The following is a 27,062-nucleotide window of genomic DNA, read 5'->3' on the forward strand; positions in this document are numbered from 1 at the left end:
AAGGCTAAGGTTAACTAGAACGTGGCATTGCAGATGCTTATGGGTAAGTTGGGTTTCCTGGGAAATGTGTGCTTGTGTTGGTGTCGCTGCTGCAATGTCCCTGGAAAGTGGTCATCGGTGTGATACGTCATTACTGGGGCTCACGTGGGTGCCATGCCATCATCACCAATGTCATTTTCTTCAGTTTGGGGCTGGGGTGGGATTAGTGGACAATTTGTACTAGACTTAACAACTCAAACAGCTGTAAAACAGTTTTGAGAACATGAGAAAGAACTTCAGCCCTTATAGGAAATCCACTTTCAGAGAGGATTTCCTTCTGTGCCAAGTGGCCTCTGATGGGGACAGCAGTTCAGAGGAGCCTTTCCTCAGTTCCTTTCACTGAGGATCCTTCTTTCTACGGAGTAGCTCAGGAATGAGAAATGTGTTCCACTCACAGGTGGAAAGGCCTGCAATGGGGGAAACGCGGATTTTGGAATTCAAATCTCAACTGCCTCCCTCTAGCTGGGTGACCTTGGGCAATTTATTTAATTTCTTTGAGCCCCAGTTTCCTCGTTGGCATAAGTGATGTTCTTTAACCTACCTCACATGTTAATGTGGAAACTAAGAGGATCTTGGATTTGCCTGGCATGTAACCGATGCACAGGAAAGGGGAAGAAAAAATGGTTGTCTGTTGCTTGGTGATAATTTTGAGAGGAGCCAGAATTGTTGGGGACAGCCTGAGTGGCAGTCGATTTGGCCCCACTCCACTCTCAGGCTTACTGTGTTTTGACCTGGATTGCAGGACATGTCAGCACAGCTAAGCTACCATCCAAGGTACATTCATCCCAGAGGAATGAATTCCTGTCCCCATCCCCACCCCTCGTCACCCTAAGATTTTGCTTAAGGTGAACAAGATGCCAGGGTGTGTTCAGGGTGAACCCTAGGCTCCATGTAAGGTGCCACGTCACCAAGGGGGTTCAGAGAATATCCCAAATGCTGCGTGGCTCACAGCTTCAAAAGGGGCACTGGATATTTTGGTACATTGAACTCCTCTGAAATGAAGAAATGTGGGAATTCAGCAGTAAGCAGATCTCAATGGTAGTTTATATTGACATTGCTGAGATAATCCTTGCTTCAACAGTAGTAGAGGCAGAATTAAATACTGGGTGGGATATATTCTGCCTCTGCAAGTTCCATGAGACTCTATCTGAAAGTTAAGTTTAAAAATAGAGATGGGGCCCGCTAACCTCATCATTCCGTGAGTCATTAGATGTAGACTAGACTTGGTCATCTCCCTTTGCTAATAAGGGAACTGGCTTAATTAACTGAAGGAAATTAACTTGGATAATTTTGCAGCATGAATCTGTTTCCAAAGAGGAGTTGATTTTTTCCCTTCCTGTGCGCTGACTTTCACATGACAGTTAATTCAGGAGGCCCTGCTAACATGCTGCCTGACAAATGTAGTATTTTCCTGATCACGCTCTCAAACCTTTCCCCGGCTCCTCCAGCAACTGCGAGCCGAGTCGTAAACTACCCAGAATGATTTTGCAACATGGGAGTCATTTGCATGTCTTTGTAATATGGGAGTCAAATGCCTATTTCGGTAAATATAAGCCTCCCAGTTGACTTAAGGTAATTGAATGATTTGAGATTTATCGGATATGTACTTTCTCCTCAGCCACTGGTGTTAAGCAAGCAAAGAGTCACGTCTGAAAACCCGAGTTTTGCAATTCGAATTGGCTCATCTGAATGAAAGCTGAAATGTGTGGAAACTGGGTTACCAACTCAGGACTGGAGCCCTGTGTCTATGAAACCTCAAATGTCTCCCTTCAGCAGATTCTGGGGGGCCACTGCAAGGGAAAAGGAGAGGAAAGAAAGATGCTTTGGACCCTATTCAAGTTTGTTTCATTTTCTTTTTTAACTGATTTTTACCCCGTCCATAATTTTCTCTCCCAATCAGTTTCAAATTTCTCCCACTTGCTCACGGATGTTTGCTGTGGTTCCATTTGGTACTGTTCGGTGAGACATTTTGCTGTGACAGTTCTTTCCCTGCCCTTAGTTCAGAAGAAGGCTAGGCTGAGAGTGTGGCTCTGTTTCTGGAGAAACCTGCCACCTTTACATGATTGACTGTAGTCATTTCCCTTTTTTTTTTTCCTTCCTTCTCCACAATATGGTTCTTTGTGAATTAAAATCAGGTTCCTGGGGCTGAAGGTAGGAATGGGCACGGGAAGCCCAACTACATTATAATGAGTAATAATAATATCTGTCTCCCTCCGTTGCGAGCTCTTCCGGGCAGACTGAGCCCTATTCATCTTTGCAGCCCCGGCTTCTCACCCAGGGCCTGGTGCATCCATGAGGCTCCATGAGGGTCCCGTAAATGAATGAACTAATTTTTGCAAAGCCCTTTGTAACTTATAAAGATACTCTGCATGCCAACATGGGGTGATTGTTTTTAAGACCTAAACAAAACCATTTCCTCCCTCATTTCATTATGATTGTGAAAGTGCTTTGGAATTTTGCAGCAGTGATGCTTTCACTATATGCCTTTCATGAAAAGCCAAAGTCTAAATGCTTTTTTCTTTTCCTTTTTTGATCAATGTGAGGGGCTGTGGGAGAGAGGGTGAGAGGGTAGAGGGAAAGAATTTGTTGCTGGATATGTTTCTCGTAAACAAATACAAAAATGCAGATCTCTATTTTTTTTTATTTACAACTGCGGTTCATAGCACTTTTCCTAGGTGAATTTTAGCAAAAGCAAGAAGTGTGTTTGAAAGAGAGAGAGCAAGTAGGCAGCAAGGGAGAGGAGCTGTGGTTTTCTTTCTTTATTTTCTTTTCTTTTTTTTTTTTTAATGACTTGTGTTTCAACTTGCCAAATGCCCAAGGTTAATTCTGCTTAACCAAATAATCTACACGGCTTCCATGTCAGCACAGCTCAGCTACCATTCCAAGGTACACTGCCACACTCCCCTGTGAGGACCTGGTGAGGGATTCAACCCGCCTTGTCTTGCACTGAAAGCAGGGACAGTGCTGACCCCACAGAATCCACTGGCTCTCTGGCCTCATAGCCATTCCACCTCCACCTCTGAAAGAGAGACAGCCAGGAGTTCATAACCAGAGAATCTTTTCCTAAATAGCTTCATTGGTTTGTTCTCATTACCCTAACACTTTTTTTTTATGAAGTTCAAGTGCAAAAATTGGAAAAATTGATGTACTACTGATTTTTCAAAAATCATTGGTTGGCTGGGGTGTAGCTCAGTGGTGGAGAGTGTGTTTGGCACCTGTGAGGAACCTGGGTTCAAACCCAGCATCAAAAAATAAATAAAATGGAAAAAAAAAAAGCAAAACATCATTGGCACTTAGGGGAAAGACCAAAATCAGCAAGAGCTCATATATTTAGAAATTTTAAAACTTAGAAAGGGCTTGACTTTTACAGGTAAAGCAAGAGCCACATCAGGATGACAACTCAGATAAAAGGTATAGGGGACAAGTGTAGGTGAAGTAAAATGCAGTACAGCTTCCAAGTAAAGAGAGCGTCTGGCTGTGGCTTGGACACATGGACTTCACACACCTCAAATACTGAGACCCCCTGACCCCCACCTTGGTTCTTAGAAGCTACAGTTTAGTGTATTTCTACACATGCCCTATTTCTGTCTGGAAAAGACAGAAAGGAAGAAGCCTTTTAGTAAGGACTCTGATTGAAAATATACGTTACACTGATTTATTGTCTATATTATCATTGAGTGTCCAAAAGCATATTGCTCGCAGATGGGATCCCAGCAATTTGGAAATGCTCATTTTAGCCTTCACATGGGATGACCTTAGCTACTACAGACTCATGCTCCGTGGCCCTATTAGTTCCTAGAGCTGCTGAAACACTGCATACTAGGTGGCTTAAAGTACTAGGGACCTTTTGTCTCACAGTTGTGAATGCTGAAAACTCAAAACCAAGATGTCAGCAGGGCCACACTCCCTCGGAGGCCCTGCATGGTGTCCTTATTTGCAGCCACTTCACTCTGATCCCTGCCTCTGTCATTATATGATGTCACCCCGTGCGTCTCCTGGTCTTCACATGCCCAGATTCTTGTACCAGCTGTATTGACTTTGGAGCTCCCTCTACTCCGGTGTGACCGCATCCCAACTAATTTCATCTGCAAAGACCACACTCCACCACTCCCCACAGATCACATTCTGAGGCACTGGGGGGTTAGGAGCGCAGCATGTCATTCTTTGAGGGGACACAATTCAACCTACAACATGGCTGCAACTCTGTTTTGGAGCCCTCAGAAGGTCCCCTGCTGTCGTCTAATGAACTGACCTACAAAACCATCATTCACTGCTCTCCTTGAGCCCTTGTCTTTTCCTCCTCCACAGTGCTCTTCTTTGGAGGTGATAACCTTGGAGCAAGGTCATTGAGAAAATGAAAACCACTGGAGCCGTGCTGCTTTGTCTCTGCCCCACCACTTCCATCTCAAGGCATCTCTCCCACATGCTTGTCTTTTCATGGTTCTTTTGATGGCTCTGATGTGCCAGTCTTATCTCAGAAACAAAGATCTTGATGGGGATGTACAACACAGCCGCTGTGGAAAACAATATGGCGGTTCCTCAAAAGAAGTAAAAATAGAATCATCTTATGATTCAGCAATTCCATTTCTGGGTATGCACCCAAAAGAATGGAAACAGGGTCTCAAAGAGGTTTTGTACTCTCTTGTTCAGTAGCGGTATTATTCACAATCACCAGACTGTAGAAGCAGTACAAGTACCCATCAATGGATGAATGGAGAAACAAATTGTGGCATATGCGTACGTTTTAGTCCATTACGGCTGCAATAACAGAATACCATATAAACAATAGAAAGTATTTCTCACAGTTCTGGAAGTTGGAAGTCCAAGATCAAGGCACCAGCAGATTCATCACCTGGTGAGGACCCTCTTCCTGCTTCTTACCTGAATTCTCACTGTTTCCTCACATACTAAAGGGATTTTATAAGGGTACCTACCCCATTTATGAAGGTGGCTTCCATATTACCTAATTCTTCCAAAGGTCCCATGTCTTATTGCCATCACCTTGGGGGTTAGGGTGCCAACATATGGATTTGGGGGAGGAAACAAACTTTTAAACCATAGCAACATACTATGAAGTATTATTCAACCTTGTAAAGGAAGAAAATTCTGACATGCTAGGAGCTTTAAGGATGTGATGAAATATTCCAGTCATAAAACCACAGATATTGAATGAGGTCCCCAGGGTGGTTAAATTCATAGAGACAGAAAATAGAAGGCTGGCCAGAGGTGGGCTGAGGATATTGGGGGGAGTGGAGAACATGGAGATGTTCAGTGAATACAGGGCCTCAATATTGCAAGATGAAAAGAATTCTGAGATGGATGGATGATGGAAATGATTGTATGACAGTGTGACTGTCCTAAACGCCACTGAACTCTATGCTTAAAAATGCTTAAGAGGATAAATTGTTATCAGTATTTCACCACAATTAAATATGTACACACACACACACACACACACTCACACACACACACCTGTGTTACACTTCTTGGATTTTTTCCAACACAAATTTTCGCTTATCCCTCAGCTTCTGGACTCCCTGACTTTTTTTCTCCTTCACACCCACCCGTAGCTTCCTTTTCCTGGGAAAAACAAAACAAAACTATATTTCGCTTCATGACACGTAAGCTATGAGGCCTTTGTTCCTTCCTGCTTCTCCAGACAAGATTTCTTGTACCCAAGAGTCACATCTAACATCTCCGTCCTTCGCCATTGCTTCCATTGACTGACCAAAACCCTGGCGTTCCTTTGCACTGCAATCCTAGAACTGTGCCGCCCAGTACAGTGGCCACTAGTTGCATGTAGTAATTTAAATTTAATTAAAATTAATAGATTCGAAGTTAGTGCCTCAGACGCTGCACACGGCTAGTGATGGAGGTATGGGTGCAGATGCAGGATGTTTCTGTTCTCTTATCAAGTTGCACTGTTCCTTTATAAGGATTCTGAAATTCATCACAATCATCTGGAGGGCTTGTTAAATCTCTAAATGTCAGGCCCCGTGCTCAGATTTTCTGATTCAGGAAGTCTGAGGACTCACAATTTGCATTTTAGCAAGCTCTCAGGTGTTGGTGCTGCTGGGTGTGCACACGAACGCTCTCTTAGATTCCCAGTGAATTATTTTGGTGCCAATCTAACGGTCTCTTAGCTTTCATTCCAAAGCTGCAGGTGACACTACAAATGTGCCCACAAATTGTCCCTCTTTGTTTTGTCCTCCTTTCTTGAGGATGTTGTGTTTTGATCTCTTGTACTGTTTCTTTGTCTCTTTGCTGACTCTTATCTAATCAACAAGGCCATTTTCAACTTTGCATTCATCTTAGGGAATTTTTTAATCTACATCATTTGAGCCACCTTGTGGGTTTAAATAGATCATTCCCAGGTAGACATCACCTTGTTCCTAAGGCCATATCTTCTAGTGTGTGGGATGACTGTGTATTGGGATATACCACTACTCTGGACCACCATGAGGTTCAAAACTAAGCTGCCGACTACCCTCTCTGGCCAGGGCACTGATGCTTCCCAGGTCTCTGATAATTGCTGCCATGCATTTTGTTTTCAGCAATGTTGAGATGCTCATGTGAAAAGCACCATAGAAATGTCAAGTATTATGTGTACCTGTTCATTAAATATTCATGCAGATAGAGAAGTCACCACTGCAGCAGGCTGAGTGATTTCCCTAATGCCTTTCCCGGAGGTGACCAGCTGTTTTATAGACTTATTCTGTCCAATCCTTTCCACGAGCTGTAGTGGGGGTCACACATGAATGTGGTCATGTTCAAATGAGGGGCCGAGGTGCAGGAAAGTTTCAAGGAGTGGTCAGAAGGACACAGCTGCCACAGACCTGCTGCCCAGGTCCATGACTCATGCTCAGCCCCAGACGCCCAAGCAGAGTTCCAACCATTGGAAAGCACGACGCTTCTGGGTTTCAAACATCAAAAGAAATTGCTAAATGTGATTCAACACGTACTTCGCATAATGCATTTCTGTGACACTTCATAGTAATGAGATAATTACCATGGGTACAGTATTAGAGTATACATATTCTGATAAGTTACAGCTGTAAGAAATCAGTAATGGCCATTAATCATTCCATGTTCATTCTTTATGAATCTCAGACTAGAAGTTAAGCTGCGGAGTTCCAACAAACCGAAGACAAATGTTATAGTCATCGTTTCTGCTGTTTAGATGAAGATTTTATGAATACAATAGACTCTCCCTAATTTAAACTAATTTGGGCAAACAGCTTCCTGAAAGGAGAAAAATCTGAATTGAAGTATAGTAATAAATATATACGGCGTGTGATATATTTAAAAGTAACAACTGCAATTCAAACTAGACTATCAAACTGTGAGTAAATAAGCATCCTTAGGGGACACTCTAAGATATGAGAAGAATTCATAATACATGTACCAATTGTTGATTTAAATTTGAGTCCTTGAGACTCATTTCTGTCTTAAGTAGGTTAAGCATTCCCCTTATAATCTTTATTATGCTTATTCTTTTACATGGTAAGCTCTTTTTTTCTACATAAGGATAAATATTGGGTTGGCCCTTTGCCAAGATACAGCAGAAAGGCGAAATTAGCAGGAAGTGAATTAACTAGGTTTTGCTGTACAATACATGGAAATGGCAATAGTTGCAGACTCCTTTCTTCTTTCAAATTTAGGAATTAGTAATATATTTTAGGAAGGAATATGTAAACAGACCGTTTACTTATATTAAAATTAAAACTAAAATATCAATTAGTTCATCTTCCAGCTAAACCCAAATTAACCTAGAGAGATCATGAAGTTCTAGGCTATTAGGTCTATAAAGGACTCTAGAGATTATTTTGTCCAGGACAAAAATGACAACACAGTGCATGGTCAACTGACTTCCACAAATACATGGTTGGCCAGGAGAGAAGGGATTCTAGGGCCCGGGGCCCTCTGCCTCCTTTAGGTGAGCTCATAGTAGTGGGTCCCTGCAAAGGTACACAGCTTCTTCTTGGAAACTGGTCCAGTATCTAATTACCCAAACTGATACATTCAGACTCTTTATGTCATTTAAGGCCATTTATTCAAAATCATTCCTGGTGGAGAAGAAGAGCCATGCACAGGTGTATAGGTTAGCCCAGGTTTGGGTTGCAGAACACAATGCAGCACTGTAATCTGTTTCAGGCAAGTGTTACCCTAAACAGGAGCATTTTCAACTAGATGCTTAGGAGCAAAAATGAGAATATGCAGTAAGCCGCAAATTTCTTTGAAATCAGGGGTGCGGGGTATCTTTCACATCCTCTGCACCCAGCCCAATACCTGCCACCAGGTGTGCGATGAAAAAATAAAACGTTCTTTTATATAAATTGTGTTATTTGCACACTTGGTTTTCTGGTTTGTTTGTGTTTTTTTTTTTCAAAGATAAGTATGATTAAGATTCAAGTGTAATTGTCTTTCAAATGTGCCAAAGCCAAGAAACCTTTGCAAAAGAGTGTAATGAATTCTCTCTCTCTCTGTTGGAAAACGAGCATCTTAGTGACTCAGTAACTGCCTGCCAAGTTCAACTGCCCATCTGGGTTAACAGTGCCTTCCGGGGTGATTTTGAAAGTAAGCTATTGATTTGAATCCAGAGTCCAAATAGAGACTCTTGGAGCTTGAACAAGCCTTGGAGATCATGTAGTTCAACCCTCTCATTTGATAATTGAGGAAACAGAGGTCCAGAGAGGTTAAGTAACTGCCGCCTGATCACATAATTAAGTTTGTTTAGTTGCTGTGCTTTGGAGAGATTTGGAGACGCCACATGCATATTTTTTAGCTTTTCAAGTTCCTGACATTTTCTGTTGTGTGCACGTGGGGTATTTTTCAATGCTGATAACCATGTGAATGCAGACCTCATGGGCTACACCTGGCAGTATGGGCAGTCCTTGGTGAAATCTATTACACTGCTTTACTCAACGCCTTTATGCTTAGCTCTTTTTGAGTTGCAGTATTCGATTGGACAAAAGGTAACAAAATATTCACTGCAGTAAAAAATCTTCTTTTCTTTTCCATTCATAGAACTCCAAAAATATCTCTAAAGTCATCATCTGTTGATAACTTTTTTTTTTCCACTTCTGAACAGAGACCAAGGTGAAAAAATAATTCTGTCCCAGGGGAGTTCTTGAGAGTCATAACCATGCCCAAGTTGGTAGTTGTGGAAAATATTATGCAAACTTAACTGTAGCATTCTAATGGAAACTACATGAATAATGTCTAGATGGCTAGGTAAGAAGGATAAAACCACTGGATCACAGACCTTGCGCTACAGTTTTACAGCACATTTACAGTACACCATGGTTTGAACAGAAAGTTGACAAACTTGGAACCTTTTATAAGCAAAGTGGGTGAGTGCAAGGGGCATTGGGCTGGAGCACGGCGTCCTGACCACCATGCCTCTGATGCCACCATGGCCCATGCTTCTGTGTGACAGCTTCCCTCTGTGTGCCTCTGAAGTCAGGTGGTATCATGGTCAAGGAACATTTATTTACTCAGTCGGTATTCAAAGCCTCTTAAAGTCAGGAGAGCTGGCCACAGCTCCCTTCTACGGAGTGAACGTGAAGTTGGTTTTGAATGTGGGAGACGGGAAATGCTTTTCAGATGAAAACCGTGGGTAAGCTCTGGATCAAGTAGCAGTTGTTGATCTAATTGCCTCAAGACTTAATCTGCGTCCTGTTGATTTATATGGTGAGGATGGCTTTACCATTTGCCTAATTGGCTATGCAGGAGTGATGTGGGATCGTATTACGAGCTGAACTCTGTCACCCTCAAAATTTTTGGATTAAAGTCTGCTGCAGTCTGGCTGGGCACAATCAGGAGCCACTTGTCAAAAGAAACTAACTTTATTTTTAGAACCACACACGCCAAACAAAACAGCCTCTCAGGAAAAACCCTCAGAGCCTCAACTGCCACCACCGGCTTTCCACAAGCCTCTCTCTCCCACACAAGCTTCTCTCCACCTCCCACAATCCTCCTGCTCTTGAGGCCGATTGGCTGGGTCACATGGGCGGAGCCAAAAAAGTCCCCCAATGAGCAGCTCCGTGGTCTGAAAGGGCAGGGAAACAGCCCAATGAGCATCACCGCAGAGGAGCCAATCAGCTAGATGTTGCTGGGGCCGCTGTGAGCCAATCATCAGCCGGCAGCTGGAAGTTTGCTGGGGCCCCTTCGGCTGTGGCTCTCAACAAAAGTCCATCACCAAAACCTCAGAGCATGGCTATTTGAAGACAGAGCCAGCATAAATTAAAATGAGGCAGTTAAGGTGGGACTTTACCCAACAGGACCTCTGTCCTTATAGGAAGAAGGATTTTAGATACACAGAGGAACCCCAGGGATGTGAGGTCCTAGAGGCCAGATGATGTGAAGACACAGGGAGAACAAGGCCATCTGCAAACCTAAGAAAGAGCCCCAAAAGAAACCAACCCCATTGACCCCTTGATCTGAGAATTCTAGCCTCCGGGACTATGAGGAAATTAGTTTAGTTGCTTTTTCACCACTGTGTTAGTTAGCTTTCTGTCCTGGTAACAGACAGCCTGAGACAAGTCAACTTAAAGAGAGGAAAGGTTTATTTGGACTCATGGCTTCAGAGGGCTCAGTCCCATCATCTGGCCCCATTACCTTGGGCCTGAGGCAACATGCTACATCATGGTGAGAGTGCAGGTTGAAGGAGCTGCTCACAACTCAAGGCAGCCAGGAAGCAAAAGAGGAAGTGAGGAAGGGCAAGGGTCCTGATATCCCCTTCAAGGGCACACCCCCATGACCTGACTTCCTCTCACTAGGTCATATCTCCTAACGACCCCTCCATCTCCCAGTAGCACCACAGGCTGAGGTCCAAGCTGTCAACACATGGGCCTTTGTGGGACACTCCAGATGCAAACTCTAAGGGCCACCCAGTCTGGTTTTATTTTTTTTCCTCCTTTTTTTAATTGGTGCATATTTTAATTGGTGCATAGTAGTTGTACATGAGGGGATTTGTTATGTATGTGTCCATTCCCAAAAATCAACATCATTTGGCCAATATCACTCCCCAGCACTTCCCCTCCCACCCTCCCTGTTCCCCGTCCTCGATTCTAGTCTCCCTTTGATTTTCATGCGACTCTCCTCCCCTTTCTTTTTCTTTTCCTCTCCAGCTTCCAGATAAGACAGAAAATATGTGACCCTTGACCTTCTGAGTTCGGCCCATTTTGCTTAACACCATGTTCTCAAGTTCCTTCCACTTTCCCGCAAGTGATGTATTTTCATTTTCCTTTATGGCTGAATAAAGCTCCACTGTGTGCCTGCACCTCAGTTTCCTTTAACCACTTACTTGTCGAGGGACACCTAGGCTCACCCAGTCTGTGCTGGGTTATGGCAGCCCTACCCAACGGTACAGATCACTTCAGATGGTTTACCACTTCTCATCAGTTTTAACCAACTTTTATCATGATGAAATCAGAAGTTAGCCTCACAAGCAACTATTTTTCCTCCATCATCTCCCAGAACTTTCTGGATCAGGTCCAAGCTTCCCACCATGGTTTGCAAGCCCTCTCGGATCCATACAGCTCCTCCTTCCCAGGCCATTTCTCAGAATGCCACTTGACACTGTGGCTCAAGCCAACAACTTGAGATTTTGCTTACAAATGGGCTTCTTCCTTCTCTGGCCAAAGGCCTGGGAGATGTGCCTGTTTTGTTCCCACAGCACCGTGCCTCCTGCAAACTGCACCATGCGTGCTCATCCGCTTTCCTTCCCCCTTCATCCTGAGGGGTCTTGAGGTCGGAGAGCCTTGTGCTCTAGAGTCCTGGTGCCTGCTACAGAAGCAGCCCCAATGGATGCTGAGAGAGTTGAATCGAAGCCTGAACAAATTTGTGCAAGATATTCCTTTCAAATAGTTATTAAGTGCCTAACTTATATAAGACACTGAGAGGACAGAGATAAATTTAAATCAAATGACTCATTTTGTTAGTTTGCTGGGGCTGCCATAACCAAGTACCACACCTGGCTTACACAGCACAAATGATTCCCCTCACGGATCTGGGGGCTGGAAGTCCAAGATCAGGGTATTGCAAGATTGGTTTCTTCTAAGGCCTTGATGTAGTTAAATGCTCCCCACTGCCAGAACTCATGTATTGAAACTTAAGCCAAATGTGGTAGTATTGAGATGGAGGCTTTCGAGAAGTGATTAATTCATGAGGTCTTTGCCCCTAAGGATAAGATTAGCGCCTAGTAAAAGGGCTGAAGGAAACTAGTTTAGGCCTTTAACTTCTGATCTTACACATGAGGTGCCATCTAGATGGTGCCAGCTATGAAGAACAGGGCTCTACCCAACACTGACCCTGCCAGCATCTTGATCTTGAAAATATTGAAAGATAAATTTATGTTCTTTATAAATTACCCAGTCTCAGGCATTTTGTTACAGTACCACAAAGGAACTAAGAAAGGCCCCTCTCCTTGGCTGGCAGATGGTCATCTTCTTTCTGTGTCCTCGTATGGTCCTCCCTCTGTGAGTGTCTATGTCTTAATCTCCTCTTCTCAGAAGGACACCAGTCATATTAAATTAGGGCCCTAATGACCTCATTTTAGCTTAATTACCTCATTAAATCTCCAAATATAGTCACATTCTGAGGCACTGGAGGTTAGGATTTCAACAAGTAAATTGGGAAGATGGCAGGGGGGCGGGGCACATTCAGCCCATAGCAGTGGCTCTGAGCACTGGCTGTGTAGATTTTTAGGCCTTTAACTTCTTTAACTTTAACTTTGTGTGTCCTGAGGGTAGATGTGGACTGCCTATCACACCGGTTCTCTGGTTAGTCATTTACCATAAGGATTCCGTAGTAAGTGTACATTTCATCAAGAAAGGAGCCACTGGAGTTGAGGGTTATTTTCAGAGGTTGGAGTGGGTGTGACACGGACAAGTCCACACCCCCAAGAGTGAAGTCCCCTCAGGATTCACCATTACCATCCTCAGGAAATTCCTGCTCTGAGGTGTTCAGTCCCTGATTCACCCAGGAAATTCAGCGGTCACATGTCCAGGTCCCACCTGGGAGACAAAGCTTCGGATCCAACAGTTTTTGCCTGACTTCAGTGCTCATAACACCTTCAGGACCTGGAGATCTCTCCAGAACCCAGTGAAGTCTTGTTGTCTTCGGGCTTCTGAGTGGTCATAGGGGATTTGGACTTACGGGTCTTAAGGGCTAATAAAGGGTCCGACCAGGCTCAGCCTCGGTCACTGCCTATACATAATTGAAATTGCTTCCCACCAAAGTCAGAGTGAGGTTGTGGGAAGAGACTGTGTAAATGACTTTGACTGTTGCTATAACAACAGTACCTCAGTGTAATTTCTTTTGAAAAATGAATTTCAGCTGGTGGGATGAAGCTGAGCAGCTTCTCCCCACAGATGAAACCTCTGCCAACAGGCTCTGGAGCTCTGGGTTGATGCCCTGAGTGCGTGGTGCACACACCGCTGCCCAGTGGCAAATTTTCAGAGTGGGTTAAATTTCCTCCATGTTGGCTTGGGTATGGAGACGTGCCTGTGTACACATGGGTCTCTTCACCCTCCCCGGGGTGACTCATCCCGGAGAGAAAAATCCTCTTCTTCTACCTTATCTTCCGTTTGTGATCCAAGTTAATCCAAAGATGTGTAAATAACGGTCATCCCCCTGTTGGTGAAGGAAGACAGGCGTGTCCCTCGCCCTTCAGCTTTGGAGTAAAATAGAAACTTGAGAGTCAGACCTTCTCTGGGAATAAGAATTGTGTTGTTTGCTTACTCACTGAGGTGTGTGTGTGTGTGTGTGTGTGTGTGTGAGAGAGAGAGAGAGAGAGAGAGAGAGAAAGCGCTCTTCAGGAGGTAGCTCTTGGCTGTCTGTGATTGATGCTTCATCCAAACTACATACAACTCAAGGAAGCGGACTTCTCTGACCTCTTTGGGGGAAACTGGAGCTTTTTATAGAGCACGAGGTCTTATTTCAATACTTTTGGTTTCCAGTGGGAGGTAAACATGCGCTGTGATTTTATTCAAAAGCAGTGTCACATCTGGACTCTGGGCTATTTGCATCCCCTGAGCTGTTTCACAACTGCAGGCTGCAGAGGAGATCGGGCTCCCGGAAGGGTCTAAAATCATAAGTGAGAATTTCTCATTGAAAAGAAGGGGCATTTTGAGTAAAGAGTGAAGTAAAAATATCCTTGATTCCTGCCCAGAGGAGAGAGGAGCGCTGAGCCCCCCTGAAGCCTTTCTCCTTCCTGCCTTCCTCCTCCCAGAAAACAAACAAACCCAGGCTCCTCCTTGGTCCTAACATGCCTGTCCTTTGGTCTGCAGCTGTGAACCAGGCAGATGAGATCTGATCTTTCCGTTCGCCCCTTCCTCCTTATGGATTTCCCTTCTTCCCCAACTACCTCCCTCCCCCTCATTTCTTTACAGCTCTAAATAGCTCTAAATAATCCCATTAGAAATTTCAGATTGTAACCAGGTCATGTATACAGCATGTTTGAATAGAAAATGTATGCATGAGTCTGGGAAGAGATACCAGGAGGGATTCCTAGGGAAATTGTCTCTTGCCCTTAAAAACAAACGTACCTTGTGTTTCTGTGTATGAAAAGACAGAGGAGTCAGGGTTCAGGCTGTGGAATTCTAAGGGCAACTTCCGGTCTCAGTGGAGCTTTTTCTAAAGCTGCTGCTGGATGCGCACATGTGCTCCCTGCTCAGGAGCTCGGCTGCACCATCCCACATCACTTCCCCAACACATGCAGTATCTGCGGCTAGCTAGCTTCTTTCCTTGCAGAGTAGCATGACTGTCCTCTGGCGATCAGGCAGACCTGACTCAGACACACATCATGACACAGGTTCTAAAACACCTCCCCAGACTTTCTAAGCAAGTTTTGCCAAAGTTTGATTGGGACCGATATCCATCAGATGTAGAATAGCAGAGGAGGTGAGAGCACAGATTTCAGCAGCAGACCTGACTAGATAGGCTCTGCTGAGTGCCCTGGGACCAATGACCTGACCTCTCTGAACTCAGTTCTCCTCCTTTGTAGGTTATCAGGAGGATGAATCAAGATAATACATGTAAACCACTTAGCTTGATGCCTACTTGTGGTAAAGTTCTCAGCTAATTGGAATATTATATGACAATATCTAGAAACATTCACTAAACAGTGAACCAGATTCTCTGATAAAAATTTAAGAAATTTAGAGCATTTCACAGAAACCTATTTGAGAGGAGATTTGAAAATCATGTAGCCCCGGGCATTTGCAGAGAAAACAGTCTTGGTTTTAATGAGTAGTTAATCATTTTGTTAAGGCATCAGTTTAAAGTGTGTATGTGGAGCTTTGGAGAAGCCTTGTAACTTCAGATACAAGAGTATGCAAGACTCGTGTGACTTGTGATGAAAATATAATTTATTCATTCAGTTGGGAGGAAGCCAAAAGCCTGCATGAACATTCATGTATTTGGAAATTTGGAGATTTGAGGGAGTCTTATGACTTGGGGTTTCTAAATGTCAAGGGCTTTGTCTCTTACTGCTCCTGATGTTTTTGTGATCCATTCCCAACGTGTCTTACATTCCACTGGTACTTAATACATGTTTAAGCATAATTAAAAGATAAAAGCATGCCTGAAAATTCAGCCACACAAAGATTTCAAATGTTGTTAAAGAGAAACTAAAAAAAAAGCACCTGACCTTGCTCGAATACCTCACAGCTGGAATTTGATGACCATCTCTTGTGTCCCAGACTCCAAAAAGATGTACCATCAGACTCATGCCTGAGACTACATCATGCCTGAGACTACACGGGAGTCATTTTAAATCTGACTCCTGGTGGAAGGAAAAGGATCGTGGGCATTTCTAATCATAACCTTAGAGTACCTCAGAATGTTTTAAATGGTCCTGTTTCTCTGCACTGGAGACTCGAATGCCCCAGTCTTCCTCTGGGGCTCTTTGCTAATATAACTCATGCCCACTCAGAGCGTGGAGTCCCTTTGAAAGTAATCCTGTTTTTCCATTTCAGAATGGAGACTTTTTAGTGACTCATGGCTGATATCCAACACTGGTACATCCCCCCCTCCAACACTGGTCACAGACCAGGCCCAGGGGAGCTACATTCTGGAATGGTTGCAAGCAGAACTTTTAAACACTTGATCCTCGTGGCAATATGACACACATTTAGTATATACTAAGGATATAGTAATTCCATGATTTATATAACATTTTAAAATTCATGTAATAAAATTGTCTCTGAAATACTATTAGGAGTGTATAAGACTGAGAAGGGGGGCTTCAGGAGTTGGGATACATTTCTTCTTCTCATTCAGTGTTGCTCTGTCCATCATACAGATCTCTTTGAAACAGAAGTACTTAACTTTTGGCCACATAGGTAGGGCACGTGCTCACTGTGTGGAGTGGTCTTTGTTCTTGGGAAAGGGTTGACCACCCTGCAGCCCCTGGGATGGCATGGGCACATGGGCACCTGTCACCTCTCCCCATCCATTGAATAAAAGTGGAGGTAGATAGCTAGTGTGTAGGGGTAAAGGTCTATAATATTACTGTGTTCAGAGAAACATACAACATTGAAAAATACACATTTTTCATGAAAAGTATTGTGGAAATCCAACAATCTTCTGTAGAATTTAGCATCCTCTGAGGTTTTGAAAAATCCCGATCTAGAGCATTATTTCATAATCATGCTTATGAGGTGCTCCAGGGTATCACCCATCAAGTTAAGAGCATTCTATGTTGACATCGGGTTTGCATTTGTATGTTTAAAAAATCAAAGCAATGATTTCAAAATGTCAGAATCTTACAGTTATTAGCCTAGATCAGAATGTCTACAAGCAGATCCTAGACCAACTGCCTCAGAAGAACCTGGGGTATCTATTAAATTTCTTTAGATGCATGTCCCCATCCTGTGTCCCAATCTGGACCTCATCTGGAGCTACTCAATCGGAAATTATGGCAGCAGGACTAAGACATCTGCATTTTTAGCAGCTTGTCGGGTAACTAGTCCCCTGAAGTTTGAATATCACTAAAAAGAAAAAAAAAATCAAACTTCTAAATCAACCTCAATTGTAAGAGAGCTTACATGCAGAAGACAGTTCTGGAAGTGTTTTGCACACTATCAATATTCTACTAGTGGAAATACCAAGAATACATGAGTATTCTCATCAGCTACCTTAAATAAGCAATTCAGATCCATCCATGTGTCCAAAGGCTTAGGATCTGCTGGTAGATGGAAAGGGAAAAACCGTATGAAATCGATGGCAGTGAATCATCTTCTAGTTTGACCAGAACAGATCAAAATGACCAAAATATTCTCTGTGAGCCTCTGAATTAGATAGAGCGTCTACAGCTTTGATTCTTCACGTCCTGGGAAAGAGTCGTGTCTGCAGCAGCTGGTGAAGGAGGAGGTGCTGTGTGATGTACGAAACCTTTGTTTGGAAATTTGAAGTTCAACTATGAACATATCCAGCATTTCACACACGTGAAAAAATGTGACCTTGGTAGTGTCCTTAAGACAACTGTTTTTTTCCGGGTGCAGTGATGCATGCCTGTAATTCCAGTGGCTTGGGAGGCTGAGGCAGGAGGATCAACAGTTCAAAGCCAGCCTCAGCAACTTAGCGACGCACTAAGCAACTCAAGGAGACCCTGTATCTAAATAAAAATACAAAATTGGGCTGAGGACGTGGTTCAGTGGTTGAGTGCCCCTGAGTTCAATTCCCAGTACCAAAAAAAGAAAGAAGGAAGGAAGGAAGGAAGGAAGGAAGGAGAAAAGAAAACTGGTTTTCACTTTCTGCTTTTGTTGTTGTTGTTGTTGTTGTTGTTGTTTTCCACAAGTACTATATGTGTTCCCTAGTGGTTCCTAATGTGGATTCCCTGAACCCTTAGAATCTTTGAAAATACAAAGGAAGAGATGGTCTGTTTCCAGTGTTTCCAACTAACCAAAAGAAATTGTACATTTTCCCTTGAAAACACTATGCAGCCAAACATTTTCAAGTGCCTGCTTTGAGGATCAATGACATGAATTTGGTGTGGTTATTTGAGAGCTCTGCTTAACATTTATTCATTCACTCATGAAGGAAAAGGAAAACAGTTTTATAGTGTGACATGCATTAGTATGCATGGAGAGTCACCTAACTAAGACCAGGAGCTGTGGGGAGTTGCTGTCAGGAGAGGCTGCGTAGAAGGTGATGTCTAGACGGAACTGGGAAGGATCAATGGCCAGGTGAAGAAGCTGGATGGGTGGTAACAGGTGCAAAGGCTCAGAGAGAAAAGAATCACGGGGTGTCCTGGGGACTACAAATAGTTAAATATGGACACTAAATGTATCACGACATTCCCATCGACCACGGACCACATATACCACAGTCCCATGAGATTTTATCACCTAGTGACCTCGTAGCAGTTCCTGTCTAAGCACACCATGGGAACACAACATCATTGATGAATAACAACCAAATCGACAAAAGGTGCCTTTCTCAGAACTTATTCCATTGTCCAGCCACACCCGACTGCATAGCCAGTGTTAGGAGCTGGTTGGTGTTGGAGGCCAAGTGGGCAAAGAGATTGGAGGTGACTGAGGATCCAGCTGGGGAGGGCCTGTGTGCCAGACCCAGCTGAAGTGAAGAGCAAACTCGATGAGATTCACAAGGAAGAAGAAACCACAGGGAATGTGCTGAGGAAGCAGGCAGGCAGGGTCTTCTTGGGAACTGATGCAGAAATTCAGGAGAGAAGTCTCGATCTGAATGGAGGTGCTGGCCCTGGGGTGAAGATGGGCCTAAAATTCTTACAGGATAAGACCAGAGCATTCTTGAGCTTTATTGTGTGCAAGTGGCAGGGAGAGGGTGGAATCAAAGATGATTCCTGAAAACACAATCTGGAGAACATCCTTGCATTAGGATGCCACGGATGAAGGTTGGCGATACGTGGCCCAGTCCTGGATGAGGGTGTAGGATGGGCTGTGACATCAGCCCTGAGTTTAGTCACCTCTCTCAGTAATCTCAAACAACTGCTTAATCTCACTCTGCCTTGAGTCCCTCCTTTGTAAGAAGGTTCAAATAAAACCTCCCTTTAAAAACCATTAGGAGGGCTGGGGATGTGGCTCAAGCGGTAGCGCGCTCGCCTGGCATGCGTGCGGCCCGGGTTCGATCCTCAGCACCACATACAAACAAAGATGTTGTGTCCGCCGAAAACTAAAAGATAAATATTAAAAAAATTTTTTTAAAAAAATAATAAATAAATAAATAAATAAAAACCATTAGGAGTAGGAGGCAGGGAATCTGAGGTTTCTGCCAATGTCTTCCATCTTAGAGTCCTCATTATTAACAGTAGCACTACCGTCTTTATTCTCAAGCTCAGGGACTCTGCCCATTTCATGCAAAATCAAGGACAGAGCAAGGAGAGTTGCTTTGAACTAGCTAGCACAGCTAGAAGTCGAAAGAAGGAAAAGATCTCTTTATTGTGGACACTCTGGCTCAGGGGACACCTCGAGTCCTCCACTGTGTCAGCAGAGGGCTGGTAGTCTTAGCCAGGCTTGTCCTTGTCATGGGTGTCATCCACACCTGCCCCTTCCACCTCCTCCCAAACACTGCCCCTTTCCCTGCAGAACCATCAGAACAGCACCTGGCCTGCTCCCGGGGTTTGCTACAAGAATAAAGTGGGATTGTGTGTGAAAGTGCTTTGTAACTCCAAAGGCACAACTGTTCTTGTTACTACTGATATGCCCTCCCCATCTCTCTCTCTCTCTCTCTCTCTCTCTCTCTCTCTCTCTCACACACACACACACACACACACACACCCCACGTCTTCACAGAAACACAAACCATCAAGCCACATCCTGTGGACAAGGGACTATTGCTGGAGCCATTATGGAGGAGGAATTGTTTCCTCCAGAGTCACTGACACATGATAGCAGCCCATATTGTCACAGGCCTTGGATAAATGGCACACTTGGGCTCCTGGCACCACAGCTTCTCTTAATGGGACACAACATTTATACATAATAATGGTAATTCAGGAGCAAGAGGCTGTGATGCTCAGAAAAGAGTTTCTGTGATTCTTCCACAAGGGTACAACCCTGTGAAGAGCCTCCCGGAATGGTGACGCGGAAGGGCCAGGGACTTGCTAAGTCTTTGGGCTGAGACCAGGACCTGAGTCCTTCAGGCAGGGCCTCACCAGGACATTTCCCTGTGTGCAGTTAGTCATCCGCATGCTCACTGAGCCGGCGGCTTATGCTTTAGCCAGCCTTCTCAAACACACAGCCGGTTGGCCATCTTCCTCCCCCCTCGACTGTCTCCCACAGGGGACGTTAAAGAGAGAATTGGACTCTCAGACCACCTTTCCATATAACAAAGGATGATGAGACAGACAGAATTGATGGGAAGATTGCTCTGCTATTTTGGGCCTCATAAAACAAAACACAACATGAAAAACCATAACCTAGCATCTTCAATGATGTCTTGCTTATGTTCCAATATGCTGATACCTGAAATATATATCAAGATTTGGGTTAAAAGGGGCCAGTGGTGGAGAACGGGAGGCCCTTGGGGACAAGCGGTGCTTGGCAGCTCCATTCAGGTGGCGTGCTGAAAACGTATTTGATCTGAACCTCAGCAACCTCCCCTCCGCTGTTGTACAATCTAGGACATGAATGCGTTCGCACTTGGACTTGAATTGCAAATTTGATTTTTGTTGTTCATATTTAAAAAGCTCCACCAGATGCTTGGAAAACATTAGGGTTTTGCCAGCCAGGGAACAGAAATATTATCATTCTACCTATTTGTATTTCAAAGATCCAGGAAGCATTCTATCTCAGCTGCCGTTGTGACAATTCACATCCCTGAATTTTAAAAATGGTAAAACTAAGGCTTCCTAGGTACCTTTCTACATTATTTCATTCAACGTCATCCTCACAGTCACTCTATGAGCTAGGTATTATTAACCCATTTTGCAGAGAAGGAAATCAGGGCTTATGTGTTATGAGTTTACCAAAATTCATTCATTCAACAGGTATTTATTGAGCGTCCACTATGAACTGCTGGAGACCCCAAAGTGAATAAAACAGAAAACTCACTGCCCTCATGTAAATTCCTTTCTAATGGAGGGCATCATAGCCACCTATCATTAAGGAGTGGCGTGACATTCATGTACATTGACTCTCGTGTAGGGATCTTGGTGGTGACATTTATGTGTGTTGACTCTCGTGTCAGGATCTTGGTTTTGAGCCTGGAGTTCTGACTCAAGAGCCTTGCTCCCGATCTGTGACACTGCCCTCCTGCTGCACCCACTCTGCTAATGAGAGGTACAACTTGGGCTTCCAGCCAGACGTGTCTCCGTGGTGTGCCACCACCATCTTACAGGGGAACACATGGAGCGTCTTTTGTTTCTCTGTCCTGTCCCACCCATTACCTAACCTAGAACAGAATCACAGACCTTTGCTTTCTGAGTTCATTTTAAGACAAGTGTTTATTTTCTGCAGTCTCATATCACTTCAAGAGGTGCCCGAAGCCTGGTTTCCCTCAAGTCCTGAAGCTATGATATCTGAACTTGCCGCTGGAGCCTTGTACATTCAAGTGTCTGCCGTCTCTATGATCAGAATCATGGCTTTTTGGTTTGTTCCATAAATTACATCATTTTTGATCAGTGTCTACCCAATATGATGGATTGAACCAGTATTTTCTTTGAAGTCAAATTCCCGGTGTGTCCCAGTTAGGACCTTATCTTCAGAGTTCGGGAGCATCTATCTAGTGACTGCAGACAGCGTCTGGTGTTGTGGTTAAAAATATAAGATTCAGGAACAAGGGTTACACTGGACTTTGACTTAAGAACCCTTCCTCCATTCCTTCCTCTTACAGTGGAATTCTCTGCTTGTGAGAAAGTGCACAGCTGTGAGTGACAGTTCTTGAAACTGACCATATCACCCTGAGATTGGTTTTCTTATACGTGGGGGGGCTCCTCCAGAGCCTTGGCAGCTCCATGTGTGGGTTCAGCAGGGTGGAGACAGGGGATCCCTGCTCCTCTGCCACAGCTTCTGTAACACAGCAGCTTTGCCAAGAGTAGCAGCCCCCAAGTGGAAGAGCCACTCCACCGTCCCCCTCCCACCCTGCATCCTGCTCCCTCCCCCTTTGCCTGTGCAAAGCCACTCCAACCTAAGCTGCCTCAGTCACCAGCCCATACCCAGTCTATGCCAAGCCTTTAGATCAGAACCACAAAAGCAGCACACAGGTGAATTTGGGTTAAAATTTATAAACCTATAGAATTAGAAAGACCTCTCTTAACAAGACTTCTTAAATGGGCCCAGTTAAGTAGATGTCACACCCTCTGGAGTGAGAGATCCAGCACTCCTGTTACCAGGAATGTTGAGTCTCAAAAGCCGGCATTCCTTACCGTCAATGGTGCTGCCTCCTGCTCTGAGTCAAGCTTGCTTCTTTTAGGACAATAGACTTATTCATTGAATTTGCGATTATTTATTAACCACTGCTAAGAAGCTGAGCACTGGGTGCAGCACGGTGGATATAGCAAAAGCAAGTTAGCCACAGTCCGCTAAACAGGCATGTAAGTCATCGGCTCAAGGTATGATAAAAGCTCTGATGGGGAAGTTTAGATTGCCTGGAAGAACTCATTCCCTTACGTCCATCCCAGTATGGGTGGGTCAGGGAAGGCTCCTGAGCTGTTTGGGTGGGGAAGGCATGTAAGATAAGACTTGGTAAGGGGAACTGTGATCTCACCTGAAAAATAAGCAACTATTAACCAGGGAAGGGGTGGGGGAGGAGGAGTGTGTCCCAAGAGGTGAAGAAGCACACGCCGTGCCCTGGAGGCAGAAGGAAGCCTGCCTGCTGAAGTAACAGGAGGAGTTGCAGAAGAGTTGACTGGAAGTAGAACAACAGGTGAGGGGTGGGGGATCGAGATGCTGAGCAGAGAAGCAAAAGGTGAACTGGAAGGACCCACAGCAGCCAGGTGGTTTGATTGGGAGTCGTTGTAGATTTTAATCCATACACAAAGCATTAAATCATTGCAGGGTTATAAACAGAAAGGACAATTTTTTTTTTAAGAGCATAGAGATTCATTGGAAGAGAACAAAACAGAGAATCAAAGGACTGATGAGAGAGTGAGTGGGTGAATGAAGACAGGGCAAAGAGGCCAGCAGGAGACGAGGGTCCCTGGCTAGGGGAGTGGCAGGGTAGATTGACGGAAGGGGGCTTGTTAGAGGGGCTGGTGATGAGGGAGGCTTCAGAAAGATGCGTCAATTTCTATCTTGGGTAACCGAGTAGATACTGAGGTGGGGAACATTGGCGAGGATCATATTTGGGTAACAAACGATAATAAGCTCAATGTTGAGTTTTAACTGCCTGTGAAATATCCAGGGAGAGAGCCTTGGAGTTAATGGAGCTCAGCGGGGAAGATGGCGCTGGGTACACTATTTGGGATCATAAGCCTGGAGAGGAGAGCCAAAGCTGTTGTAATTTGTGAAATTATCTACAGAAGCATGTGGAATGGCCAGGAGGAAAAAACCAAGAAGCCTAAGACAAAATATCAAAGAGTCCCATCATTTAGACAAATAAGAAGACACGAGATTGAGAAAGAGCAGGTGGGGAGAAGGAAGGAAATCCACAAGAGGGAGAGATCATGGAAGCCAAGTCAAACAGGCTTGGAGAAGAGAGTAGATCACTGGATCAACATGGTATTGGGAGTGAGTTGTAAAATAGGGAACGAAAGGAAGTTTGTGGTCATGTTCAGTATTCATCTTCTATTGTATGCTACTCAATAAATAATGGGTTAATAATAATGGGTTAAATTCCATATCCTCAGTGGGATTTTTAGTGTTCTTCAAAATGTTAATTTAATTCCTTGATGTTCTCAAGGTGTGGCAAGAACGTTAAGATGGGTATTAACATTTTTCTCCAGTATGATGTGTTTAGGTCCAAGTCTCGTTTCTAGCATTCATTTGGAAAAGGATAACAGATGATTCTCCCTTAAGATCTTTTCTATTGCTCCCTACCTACCAGTCTTCAGTTGGCTTTCTCTCTCTTAGGTGTCCAAACTCTGCTTTTCAGCAAAACCTTTCCCCAGAGAATTCGAATTTCAGTGTTTGTTGCCTGATTTAAAGTGAGAAGCATCATTTCTTTCTTACGTATCCTAAAGCATTTAAAATTAGTTCACAACCAGGCACATAACGATGCTTAAAAGAGGAAAATGTGGTTGGAGATTGAGTCAACCTCTCTTCTGTCTCTTTTCCAGCTACAAGAGACTGTGAAAAGGAAGTTGGAAGGAGCCCGATCCCCACTTAACGGAGACCAACAGAATGGAGCTTGCGATGGGAGTTTTTCTCCGACCAATAAGCGGCTCCGAAAGGACATTCCCACAGGGATGGAAGCCATCAACAGTTTGCCCAACAACATGCCCCTGCCTTCAGCTTCTCCTCTTCACCAACTTGACCTGAAGCCTTCTTTGCCCTTGCAAAACAGCGGGACTCACACTCCTGGGCTTCTGGAGGATCTTAATAAGAACGGCAGGCTCCCCGAGATCAAACTCCCCGTCAACGGTTGTAGTGACCTGGAGGATAGCTTTGCCATCTTGCAGAGCAAGGACCTCAAACAGGAACCTCTCGATGACCCTACTTGCATAGACACATCAGAAACATCTCTTTCTAATCAGAACAAGCTGTTCTCAGACATTAACCTGAATGACCAGGAGTGGCAGGAGTTAATAGATGAGTTGGCCAACACGGTTCCGGAAGATGACATTCAGGACTTGTTCAACGAGGACTTCGAGGAGAAGAAGGAGCCGGAATTCTCACAGGCAGCCGCGGAGACGCCTCTCTCCCAGGAGAGCACCAGTGTGAAGAGTGATCCCTCTCACTCTCCTTTTGCACACGTCTCCATGGGCTCTCCCCAGGCCCGGCCTTCGTCTTCCGGTCCTCCCTTTTCCTCCGTCTCCACCGCCACGAGCTTACCTTCTGTTGCCAGCACTCCCGCAGCTCCGAACCCTGCCAGCTCACCAGCCAACTGTGCTGTCCCATCCCCTCAAACGCCAAACCAAGCCCATACCCCAGGCCAAGGTCCACCGCGGCCCGGCAACGGTTATCTCCTGAATCCAGCCGCAGTGACAGTGGCCGGTTCAGGGACAGGCCCCGTGGCTGTGCCCAGCTCTGACATGTCTCCTGCAGAGCAGCTCAAACAGATGGCTGCCCAGCAGCAGCAAAGGGCCAAACTCATGCAGCAGAAGCAGCAGCAGCAGCAGCAGCAGCAGCAACACTCAAATCAGACTTCAAGCTGGTCTCCCCTGGGGCCTCCGTCTAGTCCATACGGAGCAGCTTTTCCTGCAGAAAAACCAAATAGCCCAATGATGTACCCCCAAGCCTTTAACAACCAAAACCCTATAGTGCCTCCAATGGCAAACAACCTGCAGAAGACCACGATGAATAACTACCTCCCTCAGAACCACATAAATATAATCAATCATCAGCCAAATAACTTGGGTACAAACTCCTTAAACAAACAGCACAATATTCTAACTTACGGCAACACTAAACCTCTGACCCATTTTAACGCAGACTTGAGTCAGAGAATGACTCCACCAATGGCCAACCCCAACAAGAACCCTTTGATGCCGTATATCCAGCCGCAGCAGCAGCCCCCGCAGCAGCCCCCACAGCAGCAGCCTCCGCCCCCACCCCAGCTCCAGGCTCCCAGGGCGCACCTGAGCGAGGAGCAGAAGCGCATGCTTCTCATGAAGCAGAAAGGAGTGATGAATCAGCCCATGGCTTACGCTGCGCTTCCATCCCACGGTCAGGTAAGTGTGAAAGTGAGACACGCTTGGAGCACTGCTCCCCGTGCATTTCAAGCTGTCAAGTGTGATGCTCTCCGAGCTTCTGCCTGAGCAGGGTCTAATTACCCTCTGAAATTCTCCCTCCACGTCCTCCTGGAGTTAGAGCGCTTAGGTATGTTTCCCCTTTCTTCTAAGAGATGGAAAAAGGGTGACCCCATCAACTTTCTTGTATTTGAATGCCTAGGACTCGAATTTCCTGCTCCTGCCTGCAGATTGAGAACCAAAAAATTACAAAATTCTCGCTCTGGGGAAGGCAGGCTGCAGACCCATGGCCAAACATTTTGCTACTTCATTAACTTTCCTACCAGATGGTTCAATCCCAGACTCAGGTGACAGGAAGGCCAGGATGCTTAAGGCTACCTATAACCATTTTCTAAGGCCTGAGCAACCTTCAGCTACCTGATTGAATTATGAATAATGGGAAATTTGGATTCTCCATGTTCAAATGTGGGAGAGATTTCTGTATTTTAAAAATGAGCCCGAGGGTAGATTTTGTAGGACCAGTCAGCACTGAAACATTTGCTGCTATGGTATCAACAGTTAGAAGCAGTTTCAGTCTTGTTGCTTGAGATTACAATGACCTCTGTCCAACTCATTCAGCTCTATTTTGGGAAAATTGGATGATGAATGTACCTTGGTGCTATATTAAAAACAAAGTCTCCTTTTTCCTACTGTCTTCCTGTTTTGGGGGGGTAGGGTCGTTCATGCAGCCACAGTTGGGTAGCAAATACTCACCAACAAGCACTTACTGATGCTCAACGTGACCACAGCTTCTTTAGTTTATTTATTTTTTGCGGTATTGGAGGATGGAACCCAGGACCTTGTGCATGCTAGGCAAGTGTTCTACCATGGAGTGACATCCAAGCCAGCTCTGGTTTAACACTGTATCTTCCATGAAGGAAAGAAGAAGTAGGGAAATGCACTTTATCCGTACCTTCCCCCATCATAGATGAATTCATGGGGATCACTTAACTACCAGTTGCTACTCTATGCTCCACCCCTTTTTTGTACAGTAGTTGGAGATTTTGCAGAATTCTGCTTTAGAGGCCCTCATGTTTAAACTGATGATAGGATATGCATCCACAATGGGGTGCATTGGGTGCCCTGGGAAGGAACCCAGGCAGATCTTGTCTTGTTTCTTGGTTGTTTGCATCTTGTATCTCCTGGAGTACCCCACCCTATCTCTACCCCCACCCCCACCCAATCCATGGAAGCTACAGGGCTGGGG

General features: G+C 44.7%; 1 protein-coding gene across 1 annotated transcript in view; it reads left to right on the forward strand.

Moving 5' to 3' along the window:
- Maml3 (mastermind like transcriptional coactivator 3) overlaps window positions 1-27,062 on the forward strand; it is a 390,401-nt gene that overhangs the window by 210,861 nt on the left and 152,478 nt on the right. The window contains exon 2 of the mRNA XM_046459549.2: window positions 24,245-25,798. Coding sequence (XP_046315505.1) covers window positions 24,245-25,798 — 1,554 coding nt within the window. The remainder of the gene's footprint in view (window positions 1-24,244; window positions 25,799-27,062) is intronic.

The sequence above is a fragment of the Marmota monax genome, unplaced genomic scaffold, assembly GCF_021218885.2.
Source record: "Marmota monax isolate L192 unplaced genomic scaffold, Marmota_monax_Labrador192_F-V1.1 WCK01_AAM20220418_F8-fsc00039, whole genome shotgun sequence".
Classification (NCBI taxonomy): domain Eukaryota; kingdom Metazoa; phylum Chordata; class Mammalia; order Rodentia; family Sciuridae; genus Marmota; species Marmota monax.